The sequence below is a fragment of the Eucalyptus grandis genome, chromosome 3, assembly GCF_016545825.1.
Source record: "Eucalyptus grandis isolate ANBG69807.140 chromosome 3, ASM1654582v1, whole genome shotgun sequence".
Lineage (NCBI taxonomy): Eukaryota > Viridiplantae > Streptophyta > Magnoliopsida > Myrtales > Myrtaceae > Eucalyptus > Eucalyptus grandis.
In genome coordinates, this window is record NC_052614.1 from 59,205,334 (window position 1) to 59,223,416 (window position 18,083).

Here is an 18,083-nt window from a genome sequence, read left to right on the forward strand (position 1 = left end):
AACTGGCCGAAATACTAAAAAGAAATGGAGAAGTGGGTAGAGCAGTCAGGCCTAAGCGGAATTGACGGCCGAACGGGAGAGAGAAGGCTCCGATCGAGGCAAAATCTGAAAAAAAAAAAAAAACGAAATGGTAAAGCAATGGTCGGGCATTGTTTGTGGGGGACACATTGATCAACCTTCTCAATGACATGCACAATTTGGCCGTCAGCAATTTCGGAAATCCTTAATTCATCAAGGCCCTCAACATGAATCAGTTCATCACCCTCTTAGATATGAAAATACTTCAGGATCTTCAAGTTTGATAACTCACCTAATCTTCCTAGAAATCTGCAGTCGTAAATGTAAAATTCTTTTAGCGATTCCAAAGCACCCACAACTTAGAATTTCAAGTACGTTTGGGTAACTTAAAACAGCGAAACATCTTCGCTTCCGAAGGGATATTAGTCCCACGTAATTTTCCAACTCGCTTGAAGATTGTGATCCATCATGTAACTCGATATCTTTTGCATTATTATAGCCTAGATGTTCCAGGAGATATCCAAATCTCTCTAGAGATTGACGGGTGTCAATATGTAGGCTCTCCAATGATTCCAATGCTCCTGATAATCGGATCTTCACGAGCTCTTACTACTAGATAAGTATGCCTGTAAGTGCCACATTCTATGATAAACTAGCAATTTAACAGCATTCGTATGGATGACTAAGGTGACCACGTACGCACAAAATTAGCACTCAGACCTAACTTTTAAGTTGTGATACACCCGGCATTACAATCACTTAAGAAAAATGTACATAGAAATATATAAAAACGGCTCCTTATAACAAAAATTCAGTCATTGAATTTTCTGGATTTTTTGTTTTATCAAAGCAACATTTGCATACATTGTGTCATATGCCATAGATCAGGTGTGGCTTCTTCTCCCACGATATGAATTTAATCCTTGCACGCCTTGCCTTGTGTGTGGCAAAGAGTTACGACACTTCCTCCTCCTTGTTAGCACGAGACACCCTTTTAACTATCTTCCAAGTCCCATCCTTGAGCCGACTTTCCGTACTGTCATCATATAAATTTCCAGTAGAAATCAAGATCATCCGAATGTTCGGAATATGCCTCACATGCTCGAGCATCAGTTTGTTGCCCAAGCTAGTTTCTAGACAACATCAACAATTTTCGCGGCATCAGAATTGCCCATCTTCAAAAAACTATATTCTCCCACCCTGTAAGACACAGAGAAATTAACACATGGGGGTGCATGACATGAGGCACCACAAACAATCATCTTCACAAGGAGACAAAACAAACAAGTCTTCTAGGGAACTTACATCAAACAACTAAGTCCGTAATATCTATGTTTAATGAACATTTATGTTTTCGGTCAGATCAAATATTATTTTTGCTTTAAGAAACACTCCGAAAATAAAAATCTACAATTTAAAAATCGACTTTCTAAACGAATCAAAAGGGGCACCCAAACTAAATGTATCCCGAGTGTATAACATGCTTCAACAAACCACTAGGGCCTGCCGGGTTTTATACTATGCAAGCCCAAGCTTGAAATCCAATTTCACATAAGGAGCTCCTGAGAACTCAACTTCCATTTTGCCCCCCCCCGAAAAAAAAAAAAACAAATAAATAAGAAGAAAGGAAAATTACAACACTCACTCAAAAGGGCCTTGGGGAGGATTAACTGATAAGTTTGGAGACTTGACTGAAGAACTATTGTCAACATTACATATTCCCTCTCTGAGACAAGGTCTATCTGGGTTTTAGGCCAATCTATGGGAACTTGCATGGGAGCAAGTTATATGGCCTTCACATATCTTTATGCATCTGGTTTTGACCACACAGCAACTTGAGACAGCGATGCAACTTTTCCAGGCCAATGGTCTTCCAAATTGCTGTAGTCATCCATATGATACGCTGGTTGAAGTACAAAGATACGACAGCAATAGCCAAAAGGGAGCTGTGAAGTTGAGTGTTAGAGTGCAAGGAGATTTAAGCTGCGACTTATGAAGAAAACCCAAAGGCTTTGTTTCATCATATCAGCAGTATGTGTTTTTGGTAATTTATCTAAACAGAGACTATGCATAGCTTCCGCAGATAATTTAGTCCAAGTATTGGTTGACTTCCTCAGATGGCAAATTCCGCCTCTATTATGAATGTACCGAGCGAATTATTTCATATTCTAGCCTCATGCTTCTATGAAGGGCTGGTGCAGAATTTAAAAGAAGATTACTTAACTCATGCAGCTCCAAGAATCACGGACTAACTACCAGCAACTCATTAATCAATGACTTGCAGTGTTTCACAAACTTAATCGATTTCCAATGTCAACTGAATAAGAAATTTTATGAAGGGTGCTAATAATTAATTTCGGAATCAGAAGATGACTTTCATGGCCATCTTCTAGCAGGATATATAAGTCCCATGCTGAGGCCTAGGTCTGTCTCCAGATCGAAAATGGAGAGGAGACTTCACAAATAGGAAAAGGACACGCAGCTTCCTTGCTGTCCTTGCTAAGAGATGATCCACTGGTTCTCGATCGATTCCTGGTGGGGCTCTTAATCTTATTATAGCGAGACTCATCTATAGATAGCAGTAATGCCCGGACACATGAAATTCTCGACGTGGTTCTTGATCGGAAACCCAAACTCGCTAAAGAACAGTTAAAGCGTTCTCGCGAACTGCGAAGAAACTGCTGACTCTTTGAGGCAGACATATGGTGCATTAGTGAGGGTCTGGTAGAAATCATCTTGATCTGTTGCTCTGAAAGGCCGATTTGACGCTTTGAAGAGCTAGTTTGCGAGAGGACGAACGTGATAGGGTCAAAAATGGCAACAACATTGTTAATCTTTTTTCTTTCTTCTTTTAATCTCTATGTTGCAGAGACATAAGAAGGAAGGACTCCATGACAGCCACTGCAAAGGCTAATGGAACAGCGACAAGTGGCTGTGATGGATGTGCTGTGATCATTAGAGTCGGTTGTAATTTCCTCTTCTTTCTGTCGGTTGAACCATATACCAACTTGGTAGTTAATGTCCAGTTGGTTTTTCTCTTTTTAATTGCTTAAGTTGACTGTAATTTCCCCTTTTTTTTTGTTTTCTGAACCATATACCAACTTGTCCAGTTGTTTTTTACTATAGCAATCATCTATGTTCTAAATCAAGAGAGGTTTTTAGATCTCATTTGAAGCGTATAATTGGTGATGGTTGTTCTGTTTGTAGATGCAGGGTTGTTCTGTTTCCTTTTTTCTTCATCTCCAAGCAAATCCCTCCCCTTCCAATCACGAACACCTTATTTATTAAAAGTTTAAGAACTTAAGTCCTTTATCTTCTCAGCCTGTGCGACATCATAACACGATAGTATTACTACAGGAATCTGAAATAAGTGTGCAGTATACAAACAAGACATCTTCATTGCAGACAATTAAACACAATAGAACATGGATTCACTAAGTAAATTCAACACGGTTGAACTTGGATTTGCTAATACAGTTGAATACATATTCACTTTTTTGGCATCATAACATTATTCTTGCCTAGCATATACACTCCACTTACGCTACCCAAAAGCAAAAGAGATAGACAAACAACACGACCATCCCCAATCCAACATTGTTGCCAATCTAAGGCAACGTAAGTTGTGTTTTTTTTGTCTAACTTCAACGTCAGCATTGTGCACATCAATTCTTCTAATACAGTTATGCCTTTAAAATAGATCTTTTCCTTTGCTCCTAGTTGAGATACTTCCACTTGTATCTTGTTCTGTTACTTACTCCTTTCTAGCTGCGTTTCGAGAATGTGGAGTTTCTCTACTTTCAACTGACCTCCATAATTTCCAATGGTCTCTTTTCATTGATCAATCCAAAAATCATTTCCCTGTCATACTTAGGATCAATGTATTTGAAAAACCGCAATCATCAACCTGTCCAATACGAGCCAGCAACTCAAATTCCACTAGTGCATCCTTGACGGAAAATTCAATTCGACAATGCACAGCATAACACATAAGAAAGCAGGTTGATTTATTGGAAACACTAGAAATTTTGTGAAATAGAGGCCTTCAAACACAGCACGACATATTCAAATTCACAATGCACGGGACCCACAATGAACGACACATAATAGTGAGCTGGTCCTACATTCAACTGGCGAATAAAAGCAACCATTTTTAACGACAATGGACTATCTTATCAATCCCAAATCTATAGCAGATTATTGACAAACCATCACCTCCAACGATAGACCTCCTTCCACTAGCCAACATAAGATCATCGGAAACAAAATTATGGAACAAAAATTTGGAAGTGAAATCTTTTTGAGTATACTCGTGACTAGCTCAAATAACTAAAGAGAAAACCAAGGTTTGTCGATTGTGCAGATTATCGAAACACATCTGCTCCTCTATAGCTCGGGTCTTAGTCTATTGTTATCTTCTTGCCCTGGCATTCAAAAGCATATGCAGCGCAACAACAAGAGCAGTGGCCTTTTAGAGCTCTAACAACGATGAGAGCACCAAGTTCATCCCAGCAGTATCACAGTCCAAGTTCGGATCGCCACCTTCAACTACTACACTTGCAGTGAATTATCAAATACCATTGGTGTATAATCCTAACAAATTACAGAATACTAGCAAGATTTAGATGCACCCAAGATATATGAAAATTAAAGATCTAACGAAATTGAATGATGCAAAATATGATCCATCTCTTCCAATAAGCATGTAAGACAGAGAACTGCAAGTTGCAGGAGTAAGAAACGCAGTTTTGAAGAGGGAAAAATGCACAAGATGTGGTAATGGCATAACCAAAGAGTAATAAAAACACCATAAAAGAGGGCAAAACCCAGAATCAGAAAAACACCGACAGTAGAAACAACCATGGATTTGGAACAGTGTAAACTCTTATTTGGATAAATCTTGGTTAAACATCCACGGATCTGGCAAGGAACCAAGAGAGAGCAAACACCAACCAACACCCCTAGAATTTAGTCCCAAATCGACATGAGCAATCGAGAGAGAGCAAAACGGCGCCACTGTAGCACACGTCAGCCGCCACAACATCGTTCATTTTCATTTAACCTACCACGAGCCACATCAGCTCTGGTTGCATTCCGTTGTGTCGAAGTAAGCCCCAGTATTTTCATGGGCAGTCTTGGACAGAACCGTCAGGGTTTGGGATCTGTGGGGCGCCAACAAAGTTTTGAAAGTGTTGATGTTACTGTGGACATATTCTAAGGTTTTTTATGGTATTTTTCTAGTAAATATAAGGATGAAAAATTAGAAATTAAGTTTACAAAAGTAGATCGATGAAAGTGAACGTTGAAGAATTAAATGAAGAAATAAGTCCAAAAAGAATTTCATATAAAGTAACTTCTAAATCATCACGGTCCCTTATCCTAGTAAAAAGAGCTTGGGAAAAAAATTGCAATGGAATTAGAAAAACAAAAGAATAACTAATACGCCCTACTTATAGGATTGGTCCTGCATTGCTAGAAAAAGCGTCTATATTCATACTAACACTTCGACTAGGGTACCTCCAGGCCAACGTCTCTCATGTTTTCAGATTTCCAAATAAACTTATTAACACTTTCTTTAAATTAATAGACCACAAAACCTTAAAAGAAGATTTTCTGTCAGAAGAAAATCAAAACTAAAGAAAATAGTTTGCAGAAATACACACTCCAAGAGAAAGAAAGGTTTGCCGGGAAGAATGATACGTAGAAATAACAAAAAGAAAGTAAATCTGAAATTATACCTAGAGTAAAACTAGGAAGTATAAATGACATAGAGAATTATTTGAACAATTTAGATTATGGCCCATTGAAAACCCCAAAGATCAATCATCCTCCTGTGGTTGGATTATAGGAGAGAACACCGCAACATCACCGTATAATGTTGAGTGGCAAGAAAGAAGAATGGATTAAACCTGCTACTTAACGGAATGGAAATAAAAATAGGGAAGAAGTCAGAAAAGAAAAACCGGAAACACCTATAACAGAACGGAGACAGCAGATCGGCTCATGGATGGAAACGATGATCTGTGTCCTGTAACCACTTGTTGGTTTTGGTCCTCCTTAAGAGAAATGTAGGAAAATTCAAATAAAAATAGATTTCTACTGTGACATATTGGTCTCAAGTCTCCTCTAAAAGGTAGAGTTTGTAATCTTGCGTTGCCTGGGGGTGAGCACACACGAAGAATGAAGAACGTGCGTGCCTACTAAATATGTTACATTACCTTAGATCTTCCGCTTGCTTCTTTGCTTCTTCATTCTTGCCTTATTGTTCTTCTCGTGACCTCGATGTTTGAGGCTCAGCCTTGGCCGAACTTGAACCTTTCTGTATCCCTGCTCTTAAACTTGATACTATTTTAGTCGTGCCCCTTCCTAAATTCAAAGTTGTGTTCCTTCCTGAACTCACAATTGTGCCCTTTCCTGAAGTTGAACCTCTGCCACTTCTTGTACTCAAAGTCGCGTTGCTTCGTGAACTAGAAGTTATGCCCGTCGTAGATGTGTCCATTCTTGAACTTGAACCCCTACCCAATCCTAAACTCAAAGTCACGCCCCTTCCTGAACTCAAAGTTGCGCCCCTTGAACCTTTGGCCCTTCCTGAACTCGAGGTGACGCTACTTCGTGAACTTGAATCTATGTCCTTTCCTAAGTTTGATGTCGTGCCCTTCCCTAAAGTAGAAGCTGTGCCTCTAACTAATCTCAAACCTTTGTCGTTTCTTGAACTTGAAGCTATATCCTTTCCCCTGCCTCTTTCTGCAGGATCCCTTCTTGGGTTTGAAGCACATCCTGTCAAACTTCCTTTGCCTGTTTTCGCAGGTACTAGGTCAGTCTCCACAGTCCTGTCCCTTTTCACCTGGACCACGTTGAAATTCAACATAAGTTTTAAGGAATGCACAATTAAGATAATGCAAATCTTCAGTACTTACAGAAGAAAAGTCTCCTTGATCCTCAACTTCAGTTTTAGCTTTGCAGGATCTCTCGTAGTGTTCAACTCCTTCGCATGTTTGGCAACTTGACCCAACAACGTCACCTGGGTTGGCAGGTTCTCCAATCTCATCCTTGTATTTCTCCCTGTTTTCCATACTCGCGACTTTCCCGCCATCGACACTGTCATAGCACCCAATCCTTCCGTCTGTCATTTGCCACCTATTTCCCGTGGCCTCAAAACGTTCAGCATTGCTCGGCTCTGACTGAAAATCATCAATGGAGGAGGTGCCATCAGTCTCGGTTTCACCAACAGACGCAGAGTCTGACGCTTTATCAGAAAACCTGAAATGTCGAACTCAGAATGGGGCTGAGTTCGACATTATTTATATATAGCACCTTATGCATTATCCACATAACCTTAATGGTTTAATTATTAGATTAATTTATTAAATTAATTTCTTTAGAATTTATCATCACTCTACACTAATTATTCCAGACCATGCCAAGTAAAGGAAAAAAAGAAGAAGTAAAATCTTGCTATTCTAATTCCATATCAAGTTCCGTTTCTGTTTCTCACTTTAAGGCAGACTAATCATAAGTAGGAGTCATCCTATGGGTAAGCCCGCGCTAAGGTTTATTTATTTACCTGGATAAATGTCATTATTTTGGTGAACGTAATCCTTCAGGTTACATTCCCTTTAATTACAATAATATACTCTTTTTGGATAATTTTATGTACTTCATGTAGTACTATCTTTAATGTTAGCTATTTATTTCAATTATAATACTACTATTGTTTTACATTTGGAACTGAAAAGGAGTTCTATTTTCTACTTTTAGAATGAAAAATCCATAAATGCGGGACACATTTTTGTAATCAGTCTATGATAATCTGTATGTTGTTGTATTATTTATTAATCTAAAGTAATATGCTTCAAGATCAAATAGTAACTCTTTCTGTCCATAAGTTGCACTTTTTAGTGAAACAGTATGTTTGCTCATATTAAAGTTACTTCCTGACATAATATAAAAGTATTTGTTCAAGCAATATGTGTTTTAATTTAATTTGAAAGAATCATGTATAATAAAAACACGTCAATCCCGCGTGCTGACGATTTGCAGTGGTACTAAAAATGCATTGTCAACTTCTGAAGCCCACTAACCAAAAAAAAAAAACTTTTGAAGCCCACTGGTGGCTCAGAATACAAAGCTAGTCAAGCCCACTGGATACCCATGCCACCGGCAAAGCAGCAAATAAATGGGATACGCGGGGTGCGTTTGGTTGTGTTTTACGTTTAAAAATTGTTGAGGAATAGAAATAAAAAAAAGTGTTTTACTGTTCCTCGGAACAATTTCGAACAAAAAAAGCGTGTTTGGTAAACTTGTTCCGGGAACAAAAAATAAATAGAAACACGTTTGGTAAATTTGTATATTTTTTTATTTCTTTTATTTTTCTTATTTTTTTATTTTTTTATTTTTTCTTTTTCCTTTTTTTTTTTCTTCTTTTGGCCGGTCGCCGGCCTCGGCCATGGCCGGCGACCGGCCGGCGAGGGCCGGCAGCCTTGCCTAGCCACGGCGAGGCTCGCCGACCCCCGGCGAGGATCGGCCTCGCCTTGATCCGGCGAGGCCGAGCTCACCCAGCGGCGGGCGGCGCGGCCTCGCCGGGCCACCGCCGGGCGACGCCGACTCGCCCCGGATCCGGCGAGGCCGACGCTCGCCGGCCGCCGGGCGAGGTCGGCCTCGCCGGATCCGGGCGAGATCGAGCTCGCCAGCCGGCGCGAGGTCGGCCTCGCCGGATCCGGGGCGAGCTCGACCTCGCCCGGCCGGCGGCGAGCCTCGGCCTCGCCGGATTTGGGCGAGCTCGAGCTCGCCCGGCCAAGGCGAGCCGACCCTCGCCCGGCTACGGCGAGCCTCGCCGTGGCCGGGCGAGGCCGCCGCCCTCGTCGGCCGGTCGCCGGCCATGGCCGAGGCCGGCGACCGGCCAAAAGAAGAAAGAAGAAGAAAATAAGAGAAAAAGAAAAAAAAAAAAAGAAAAGAAAGTATTTCTCAAATGTGTTTCAGAAATAAGAAACACAAATTTTGTGTTTCTTATTTCTGTTCCTTTTTGTTCCCAGGAACAAAAAAAGAAAAAGTGTTTAGAAACAAAAAAAAAAGAATACAAACAAACGGGCCCACAGTTACTACTTAATCTTCAAGTGGATAGATTAGCTCTGAATTAAATTGCATAAACATTCTAACAAAATTATTAAAGAAAGAGACAAAACAAACATTCCGAGTATCTTCACTCAAGAGGTCAAGAACAAATTCATAGGAGATTGATCATCATAATATCAAACATACATACTACGAACTAACTATCCCATGTTCATCATTCATTTCCCATGTGGCAACACGTGGCAGAATCTAATTAGTTTTTTTTTTTTTTTTGCACAGTTATGATTGAATAATCTGACATTAATTTCACCACAACTTATTAATGAAATAATTGACTCGAATCGTTGATAAGTACTACTGTCATATAAAACATTAAGTGTATGCATTAATTATGGTTATTGCAAAATAATAAGAAAATTAGAAGACAAAAAACATCATATAATGCTTTTGAAATCTATAATTGGTGATCTTTTATCTAATTTCTTGTCTATGAAAGCAATTTTTGATGATTAATACTTTAGGAATGATTAAATGAGTTTACTGGCAATATCAAAGAGCCAAAACTATCCAACACCAAAAAGGCAAGTAGAGATAAGCGACTAAGATTATAAAAACAAAAAAACAAAACAAAGAAATGCAACGTAAATGATTAAAGTACAACACAAAATGGGAAACTAAAACGAGGGAGGAAATATTTTTTAGTAACCCTAAATATCCAACACTAGAGAACGATGGAAATAAATCAGCCACCTAAGAAATTACGGAGCAACTGAAAAATGGCAACTTTAAAATGGCGGATATTGTGTTACTAAAGAAAGGAAGATATTTGGCCTAAAGAGAAATTAAACAAAAGTTCCACACATTGATGAAGAAGATATCACACCTTGTTTGATGTAATAAGAAGAATTTCTTCTCTATAATGCTTCAAAAGCATTATCCATTTAGAATTTTTGATAGAGTCTCCGCAACACATTATATTGACTAAGCAATCATCTGGTATTTTTGTGCAAGATGCGCCAATCAACTGTCTCAATGACATGCACCTTTCGACCTTTAAGGATTTCAGAGACTCTAGCTCATTTAGACCCTCAATATCAATAAGTGCCCTGCAATCTTCAATTTTCAATTTCTCCAGGTTCTTCAAGAATGATAACCCACTTATTCTTATTAAAGAGTTGCACTCATCAACGCTTAAGTACTCCATTGATTTTGAAAGACCCATGACTCGTATCTCAACTAGCTCTGGACATTTTGACACACGCACTTTCCGTAGCTTCCTCAGTTCCAAAGGAAAAGATAATCTTTGAAGCCATACACAATCCTCAAGAGTGAATTTCTCCAGTCGTGGAAGTCCCTTGAGCGGAATGTCATCCACTTCAGACCGATAGAACTCTAAAGTCGACAAATTTCTCCAGCTCCAGGTGGAGGACGGAAGCTGCTCGAGGGCTTCTTGGTCCCAGTCAAACGAAGTAAGCTCTTCTAGATGAGGAAGAGAAGCTAACTCTAGAGGTGCGAGAATTTTAGATGGAGATCTAGAATCTTTGGTAGAGTCTCCACACCACATTATATTGCTAACGCAATCATCTGGTATATTTGAGCAAGATGCATCAATCAACCATCTCAACGACATGCAACTTATGACCTTCAAGAACTTTAGAGAATCTAGCTCATCAAGGCCCTCGACATTAGTAAGTACATTGCACTTTTCGATTCCCAAAGTCTCTAGGTTCTTCAAGTATGATAACCCACTTATTCTTGTTAGAGATTTGCAATCATCAATGCCCAAGTGTTCCAACGATTTCGAAAGACCCACAATTTGTATCTCACCTAGCTCTGGACAATATGACACGCACACTTTCCGGAGCTTTCCTAGTTCCAAAGGGATGGATAATCTCTGAAGTTGTATACAACTGTCAACAACTAATTTCTCCAATTGTGGAAGTCCCTCGAGTGGAATGGCTTCCACTTCACAACAATTGATCTTTAAAGTTTCCAAATTTCTCAAGCTCCAATTGGACGACGGAAGTTGCATGAGGGGTTTTGGGTCTAGGTGTCTCAAAACAAGCCCTTCCAAATGAGAGAGAAAGGCTAATTCTGGAGGTGCAGGGACATCAAGTAGATTTAACTTCAACTTTTTCAATCTAGATAACATCCCAATCCCCCTTAAGTTGCATCCTATGAGTGGTTTTGAATTCTCTCTAAGACATTGGTAATTACTTAGTCGTAGTTCAACCAAATTAGTAAGGTTTGACAGATTAGGGATTGAGAGCAATGATTTAGATTCAAGAAGTAGACAAGTCAAACTCGTGGGAAGCTCCGGCAAAACTTGAATCTCATGACAGCCTATTAAGTTTAGTGTTTGGAGGTGATGGAGCATGTTGATTGTCCTTGGAATTCCACAAATACCAGTCCGCTTTAAATTTAAGATTCTTAAAGATGACAATTCACCAATTCCAATGGGAATTTCACCTATCACATTGTGCCCTGAGAGATACAACTCTTCAAGATTGTTCAACATATTGATATCACTAGGTAACGCCAAACATCTGGAGAAGATAATCTACCCTTTAAACGCAATATGCGTAATGATTTTAGCTTTCCAATGGAGTTGGGAAGTTTGCTTATTATCGTGTCTGTCAAAAGAAAATTTATCAAGTTTCAGACTACAAACATTTGTATTTTAATTTTCCAATGGAGTTTAGAAGTTTGGCAAGGCGCATACCGATAAGTTTAATTCTGCCAATGAGGTCAAATTCCCAATTGAGCATGGAAGTTCTCTCAACTTGTTACATCTCGACAATGAGAAATGCTGAAGCTTTACTAGGTTCCCAATTTCTTCAGGCAAATCCATAAAATGCTCACACTGTTCGATCTTTAACTCAATCAACGATTGTAAATTTCCAATGAAGCTTTCAATTCTCTTTAGACCAAAGCATCCTTCAAGAGTCAATCTCTCTAAATTCAAGCATCTAGAGATGTCTGGGACTGTCGTTATTCCCAAACACCAAGTAATTGATAGAAGTTTTAAAGCCCGTGCCCTCTGTAAAAATGGATGGCATGTCAAGTGTAAGAACCATTGCATAGTACATAGGGGAACTAGCAGACTAGAATTAAAACATGTAATTTACCTTGATCAAGTCCCATGCTTTTGAATCATCCTCAAAATCAATACAATGAAAATTACAAACAACAAGCCGATCCAAATACAAATTGTCTGCCCTAAAATCCTTCTCAGGAGGAAAACTCCACAAAAACCATCTTAAATTTGAATGACACCTTTTAAAGTCCCTAGCAAAAGTTCCATGCTGTAACTCGAGGAGTCTTAGGTTTGGAAACCTTTCAAAGTCTTCATTTGTTATCTCTATGGAGTGGTCCCGTCCATTTTTTTGAAGTGCTTGAACCTTGTCCTTCCTCTGCAGTTGAAATTTCGCAATGATGTGAAGAAGTTTGTCAACTTCCAACCACTATGTTTTACAACTTGAATAGGCAAGGAAAAAAAAATTATATACGACTTCTATTTGAAAATTAGACATTTCTCACTTACCTCTTCGATTTTTATTATTTCAAGGACCTCATTTGCGGTCCATAGCCTACTCCGCTTGCCAAGATTACTTGGATTTTCTTGACGGACGATTTGCCTTCCCATGTCTATGAGTTGATCGTGCATCCAAAATTTATCATTGTCGAATATCTTTATCAAGCATTTGTTGGTGAGGACCTCAATTCCTCTTTCAGGATAAAATTGACAATCGGTCCACATGTAAATTGCATCAATCTTACTTTTATTGAAAAAGAAGCATGCTATATCAAGAAATATTTGTTGTTGATATACGTCTAAGTCATCATAGCTAATCCTCAACTTTTTTAAAATCCCTTCCTCAGGTACATTCCTTAACCGGACAAACGTCTCTTTCCAAAATGCTTCATCTCTCCTTCTAAGTAATGAACCTGTCACTTCAATAGCCAATGGAAGCCCTCCAGTACTTGAGACAATTTCACTTGAAATTTCTTGATAATCATCTGGAGGAATGTCTCTACCAAAGGCATGTCGACAAAAAAGTTGAAGTGCAAGACCATCATCCATCTTTAGCATCTCGAACGGTAGAATTTTACCTTTAAATCCCTCAACTTGCAAAATGGCTATATTTCTTGTTGTAATAATTATCCTAGATCCTAAATGTAACAAAGAATGTCCTATTAGTTTCTTTATGTGCTCTCTATTATCAACATCATCCAAAACCACAAGGACTTTCTTAGTGCTGAGTGTGTCTCCAATCCTTTGCATTCCATGTTCACTATCCTTGAATTGTTCTACGATCCGGAACCAACAACGTCGATAATAATTTCTTCGTAATTCGACTATGCCCTCTTTGGTCGACGAGCTTTCTCGAACGTCCTCAAGGAAGCTACGACACTTTCCAAAGTGGAAAGACAAATGATTGAAGATGACCTTGGCAATAGTTGTTTTACCAATGCCACCCATTCCATAAATTGCAATGAGCCGCACATCACGATAATTGACATCTAATAATTCTGTCAAGTGTTTTACCCGGTCATCAAGTCCAACTAAATGTTCAGGCACTAATTTTTGTCTTGTCTCCAGCTTCTCCAATACCTTTTCAACAACTGATTCCAATCTTTGCTTGGCTGTCATGTACACAAGCGCTTTCGTTAATTGTCTAGATTAATTTCATACCCACACATTACACGTGGGTTTGCCAAAATTTGAACTTGAAAAGATTGAAATACATCACGAAGGATATTTAAATACTTTGAATAATCAATATAGACTAATTTAGTGAATTCACTTTATATTTTGTACATTTAAGAATATAAAAATTTCGGAAGACCATAATATTGGCTGACATGATTGCCGGAGTTACCAAGTGGTTAATATATCGTACATAAGCAAAGTTTTGGCATATATAGCAAGGCCTAGAAAAAACCCTAACACTCGTAATAGGAGAACTATGAAACGAGATAATGTAGACGCGTGCAATGTTATCCATTAAACACTACAGTTTGGTGAAAATATATATTAGCCCCCAAAAAAAAATATTCCAAATCATTCGTAATGTCTTAACTTATACATGTCATTCTTCTATCAATCCGATTATGTCACGTATAATTGCATTTTAAGAACCGTGTCATATTAAGATTTGTTCAAAATTGAAAATTAATAAACCGGCTTCCATGGGGTTAACTTGGTGACTAAAGAATGAAGATATGTGCGTGGATTGCGTGTGCAAGAGCAATTTGATTCTCCTCATTATCAAGTGGAAACATGCCTAAATTTCACTCACTTATCAACTTTGGCTTGCACTTTAGCTCGTCCATAGAATTAGGGTGCGTTTGGTTGTGTTTCTGTTTAAAAATTGTTCCAAGGAACAGAAATAAAAAAAAGTGTTTCTATTCCTGGGAACAATTTCTGAACAAAAAAACGCGTTTGGTAAACTTGTTCCGGGAACAAAAATAAAATAGAAACACGTTTGGTAAATTTGTATAATTTTTTATTTCTTTTATTTTTTAAATTTTTTATTTTATTTTTCTATTTTCTGTCTTATTTTTCTTATTTATTTTTCCTTATTTTTTCTTTTTTTCTTCTTTGGCGGTCGCCGGCCTCGGCCATGGCCGACCGACCGGTGGCCTCGCCTAGCCACGGCGAGGCCGAGCTGGCCGTGGGCCGGGCGAGGCTCGGCCTCGCCGAGCCACCGCCAGGCTACGCCAACTTTGGCGGTGGCCGGGCAAGGCCGAGCCTCGCCGGCCGGCGGGCGAGCTCGGCCTCGCCGGCCCCGTGAGGCCGAGCTGGCCGTGGGCGGGCTCGGCCTCGCCTCGGGCCCAGGCGAGGCTCGCCTCGCCTCGGCTGGGCGAGCTCGAGCTCGCCCGGATCCCAGCAAGGCCGAGCTCGCCCGGCGGCCGGCGAGGCTCGGCCTCGCCGGCGACGCCGACCGGGCGGTGGCCGGGCAAGGCCGAGACTTGCCGGCGGCTGGGCAAGCTCGGCCTCGCCGGATCTGGGCAAGCTCGAGCTCGCCCGGCCAAGGCAAGGCCGAGCCTCGCCCGGCCACGGCCAGCTCGGCCTCGCCGGGGCCGGCGAGCCTCGCCGTGGCCGGGCGAGGCCGCCGGCCCTCGTCGGCCGGTCGCCGGTGACCGGCCAAAGAAAAAAGAAAGAAAAAAGAAGAAGAAAAGAAAAATATAGAAGTATTTCTAGATTTTGTTTTCGAAACAAGAAACAACTTTTTGTATTTCTTGTTTCTGTTTCTTTTTTGTTCCCTTGAACAAAAGAACAAAAAAGGAACATAAACGCACACAAACACGTTTACTGTTCCTTTTTGTTCCCAGGGAACAAAAAAACAGAAATTTATGTTCTGAAAGAAATAGTAAGTGCAGCCAAACACACCCTTAGTAGGATAAATCGTGTTTTTGAAATTTATCCATTTAAGACGGACTTCCTTATTAATATGAAAACAAAATGAAGAGGTCTTGTTAGTTTGTTTTCCAATAGCTCCATCTTTTTGTTAGAAGTACAAGATTCTCAAGTGGCATGTCGGGCACATGTACTTCATAACCAAAAGCATAAGAGATTGGCAACTCCAAAAAAACAATGCAAAAACAGCTAATTTCATTGGAGATGCTAACGGGAGCCTACATGCTACAGTTATGCATGGTAGGTGTTAATGAACCATGTGCTATATTTAAATTTATCAATTGAAGCCACATTACGTGTTGTCATTGAGGAAAGATGTTAAGCATATTAAGTTGTTAATATAAATGTCATGCGACGACCCCCAAAACAATAACAAATGTCTTATTACGCCGCCTCACTGCCATGTCACAACCAACTCGTCCACAGCTCATGTTTGAGCCAAGTGGCCCACTATTCATTTCCACCTTTGTAGCTATGGATTAGATTAGATGGATGATTCCTATATCAAGGCTGTTTACTTTACTAAGACAACCCTGAACAAAGGTGAAAAGAAAAATAATAAGGAGAAATTGCAACAACTATTTTCCAAACAAATTGAATCCCCAACTTTTACGTTATTTTTCAAATTGAATCCCTAACTTATTTATCCTTTCCATTTTATTATCAAAATTACCATCACCACTCTCTTCCACCTATCGCCATCGACCTTTGCTCACCGTCCATCCTCGGTCGCTTTCTAATGGTCCGCTGCTCGTACGAGCGCAAAGTTCCTGCATCCCCTAGACCGTGAGACCCTTCTCTCTCTCTCTCTCTCTCTCTCTCTTCTTCTTCTTTGTGCTCGTGACCACACCAATTTTTGCCATCGTTGACCTCGGATCAAAGGTCGGGAACGATTTTCCTTACATCTTGTCCAAATCGAGGTTGCCCGGCCTCGATTTAGACCTATAGCAAGCTCTGCAGGGCTCGAGGCCCGAGATGACGGCCCCGAGGCCCCGGGCTGATGGCCTCGTCTTTCTTTACATGTTTTAAAGATGCTCTTGCTCCTATTGAATATTTAGACATGATCTTTCTTCACCGAATCTTTCTTTCCTTGTATAACTGGTGTTTCTTAAGGAGCATTCATAGCTCTTGCTTCCATTGAATATTTAGACATGATCTTTCTTCACCGAATCTTTGTTTCCTTGTATAATTGGTGTTTCTTGAGGAGCATTCATGAATGAGTAAAATAAAGTCGGCACCAAATGCAATCTCTACTTTTGTTCATCTTCTCTCCATAATTGGAAAATGAAAACTGATATTCTTACTTGAGGGTAAATAGATTTTTTTTTTTTGGGTGGAAATTAATGAGAATGCAGATTAATGTGGGTGCAAAATCTGAAATAGGTAGGGATCTTAAAAGAATGTTACCTTTGGTCTTTCTTCACATTCCATCCCTTGATTTCATCAACCTTTTCAAGAGCCTTTCTCCAGTCATTGACTTCGACGGGAAACTTCTTCTCATGTTCTAGTAAAGCATCACTATATAGTGGAGTCTTAAGTTTAACATCTTTAGGTTCCACGTCGAAAAAAATGGGATAGATACTTTTTTGACCCTGTGACTTAGACACAATGTCTGTCATGAGCGCAAGCTCATGAATGCACCACTTACTAGAAGCATAATTATGAGAGAAGATGGATATGTAAAGTATGGAGTGGTTGATGGCGTGAAGAAGGTTGTCACCAATCCCTTCACCTTCATGGAGTTCATCTTCGTCTCTAAATACACGGACTCCGGCATATATCAAGTCGCGGTAAAGGAAGTCAGTGAATCCATGACGAGTGTCGGACCCTCTGAAATTCAAGAACACTTGGTACTCACCTCCTGTTTCTTGGGCAGCATCACCATGCGATCCGGCCCCTGAGTTTGCCATAGCTATGAAGCTTATTAATTCCAGATATCTCCCTCCGCTAAAGAGAAAAAAAAAAAAAGGTTGGTGTGGCGTGGCCTAGCTAAGAAATGAACTGAGTTTTTGGATATGAACTGGGCAAGGGATTGCCGATACCTTTAAAGACTTGGCCGGCTCGCTTTAAACTCTAATATAATTGTCTATGTTCTGCATTAGCAAGTAGACACTGATGAAGGTGTCCAACACTTTTTAACACGCATGGAAATTTTTAAAGACTCCTTGAGAGACCACACAAAGGTCGATCAGAAGTTTCTTTTTCTTTTTCCCTTTGGGATAAAGTCATCGGGTTTCTTAATCATTAATCAAGTCCCTCAAAAATTATTTTTTTTGTCCAACTAACTTACTAAACCGTGCTCTTCGAGTTGGCCGTTCCATTAAAATTGTAAACGGAGATGTTGACATGGCCACTTGATGCCGACGTTGCACCTTATGGGCAATTATAGCATAAAAAATTATTTTCCAATTTTAAAAAAATAAAAATTTGGAAAAATCTAAGACTTTTTCTGGTTTGATCCACGGAAGTTTGAAAGCTTTATCGAACTTTGATAATACTATGTTAGTTTAGTGGAAATGGTTTCCCCAAAGAGAGGAAAATATTTCGATATTTTGCAATGGATTTGTCA

General features: G+C 39.8%; 3 protein-coding genes across 3 annotated transcripts; all 3 read right to left on the bottom strand.

Annotated features, from left to right (window-relative positions):
- Nucleotides 1-6,052: 6,052 nt before the first annotated feature.
- On the bottom strand, nucleotides 6,053-11,616 carry LOC120291454. The gene is made up of 3 exons (XM_039308824.1): nucleotides 9,974-11,616; nucleotides 6,936-7,199; nucleotides 6,053-6,862 (listed from the first exon to the last, which is right to left on the bottom strand). The coding sequence occupies exons 1-3, from the start codon at nucleotides 11,606-11,608 to the stop codon at nucleotides 6,278-6,280; spliced, it is 2,484 nt and encodes an 827-aa protein (XP_039164758.1). The 5' UTR covers nucleotides 11,609-11,616; the 3' UTR covers nucleotides 6,053-6,277.
- A 172-nt stretch (nucleotides 11,617-11,788) lies between these two features.
- Nucleotides 11,789-13,744, bottom strand: LOC108958709 (disease resistance protein RPV1-like). Its single transcript, XM_018871305.2, has 3 exons — nucleotides 12,635-13,744; nucleotides 12,219-12,503; nucleotides 11,789-12,130 (listed from the first exon to the last, which is right to left on the bottom strand). The coding sequence occupies exons 1-3, from the start codon at nucleotides 13,742-13,744 to the stop codon at nucleotides 11,789-11,791; spliced, it is 1,737 nt and encodes a 578-aa protein (XP_018726850.2).
- Nucleotides 13,745-16,917: 3,173 nt separating this feature from the next.
- LOC120292016 (toll/interleukin-1 receptor-like protein) lies at nucleotides 16,918-17,424 on the bottom strand. Its single transcript, XM_039309862.1, has one exon. The coding sequence runs from the start codon at nucleotides 17,422-17,424 to the stop codon at nucleotides 16,918-16,920; it is 507 nt and encodes a 168-aa protein (XP_039165796.1).
- Between the last annotated feature and the right edge of the window lie 659 nt (nucleotides 17,425-18,083).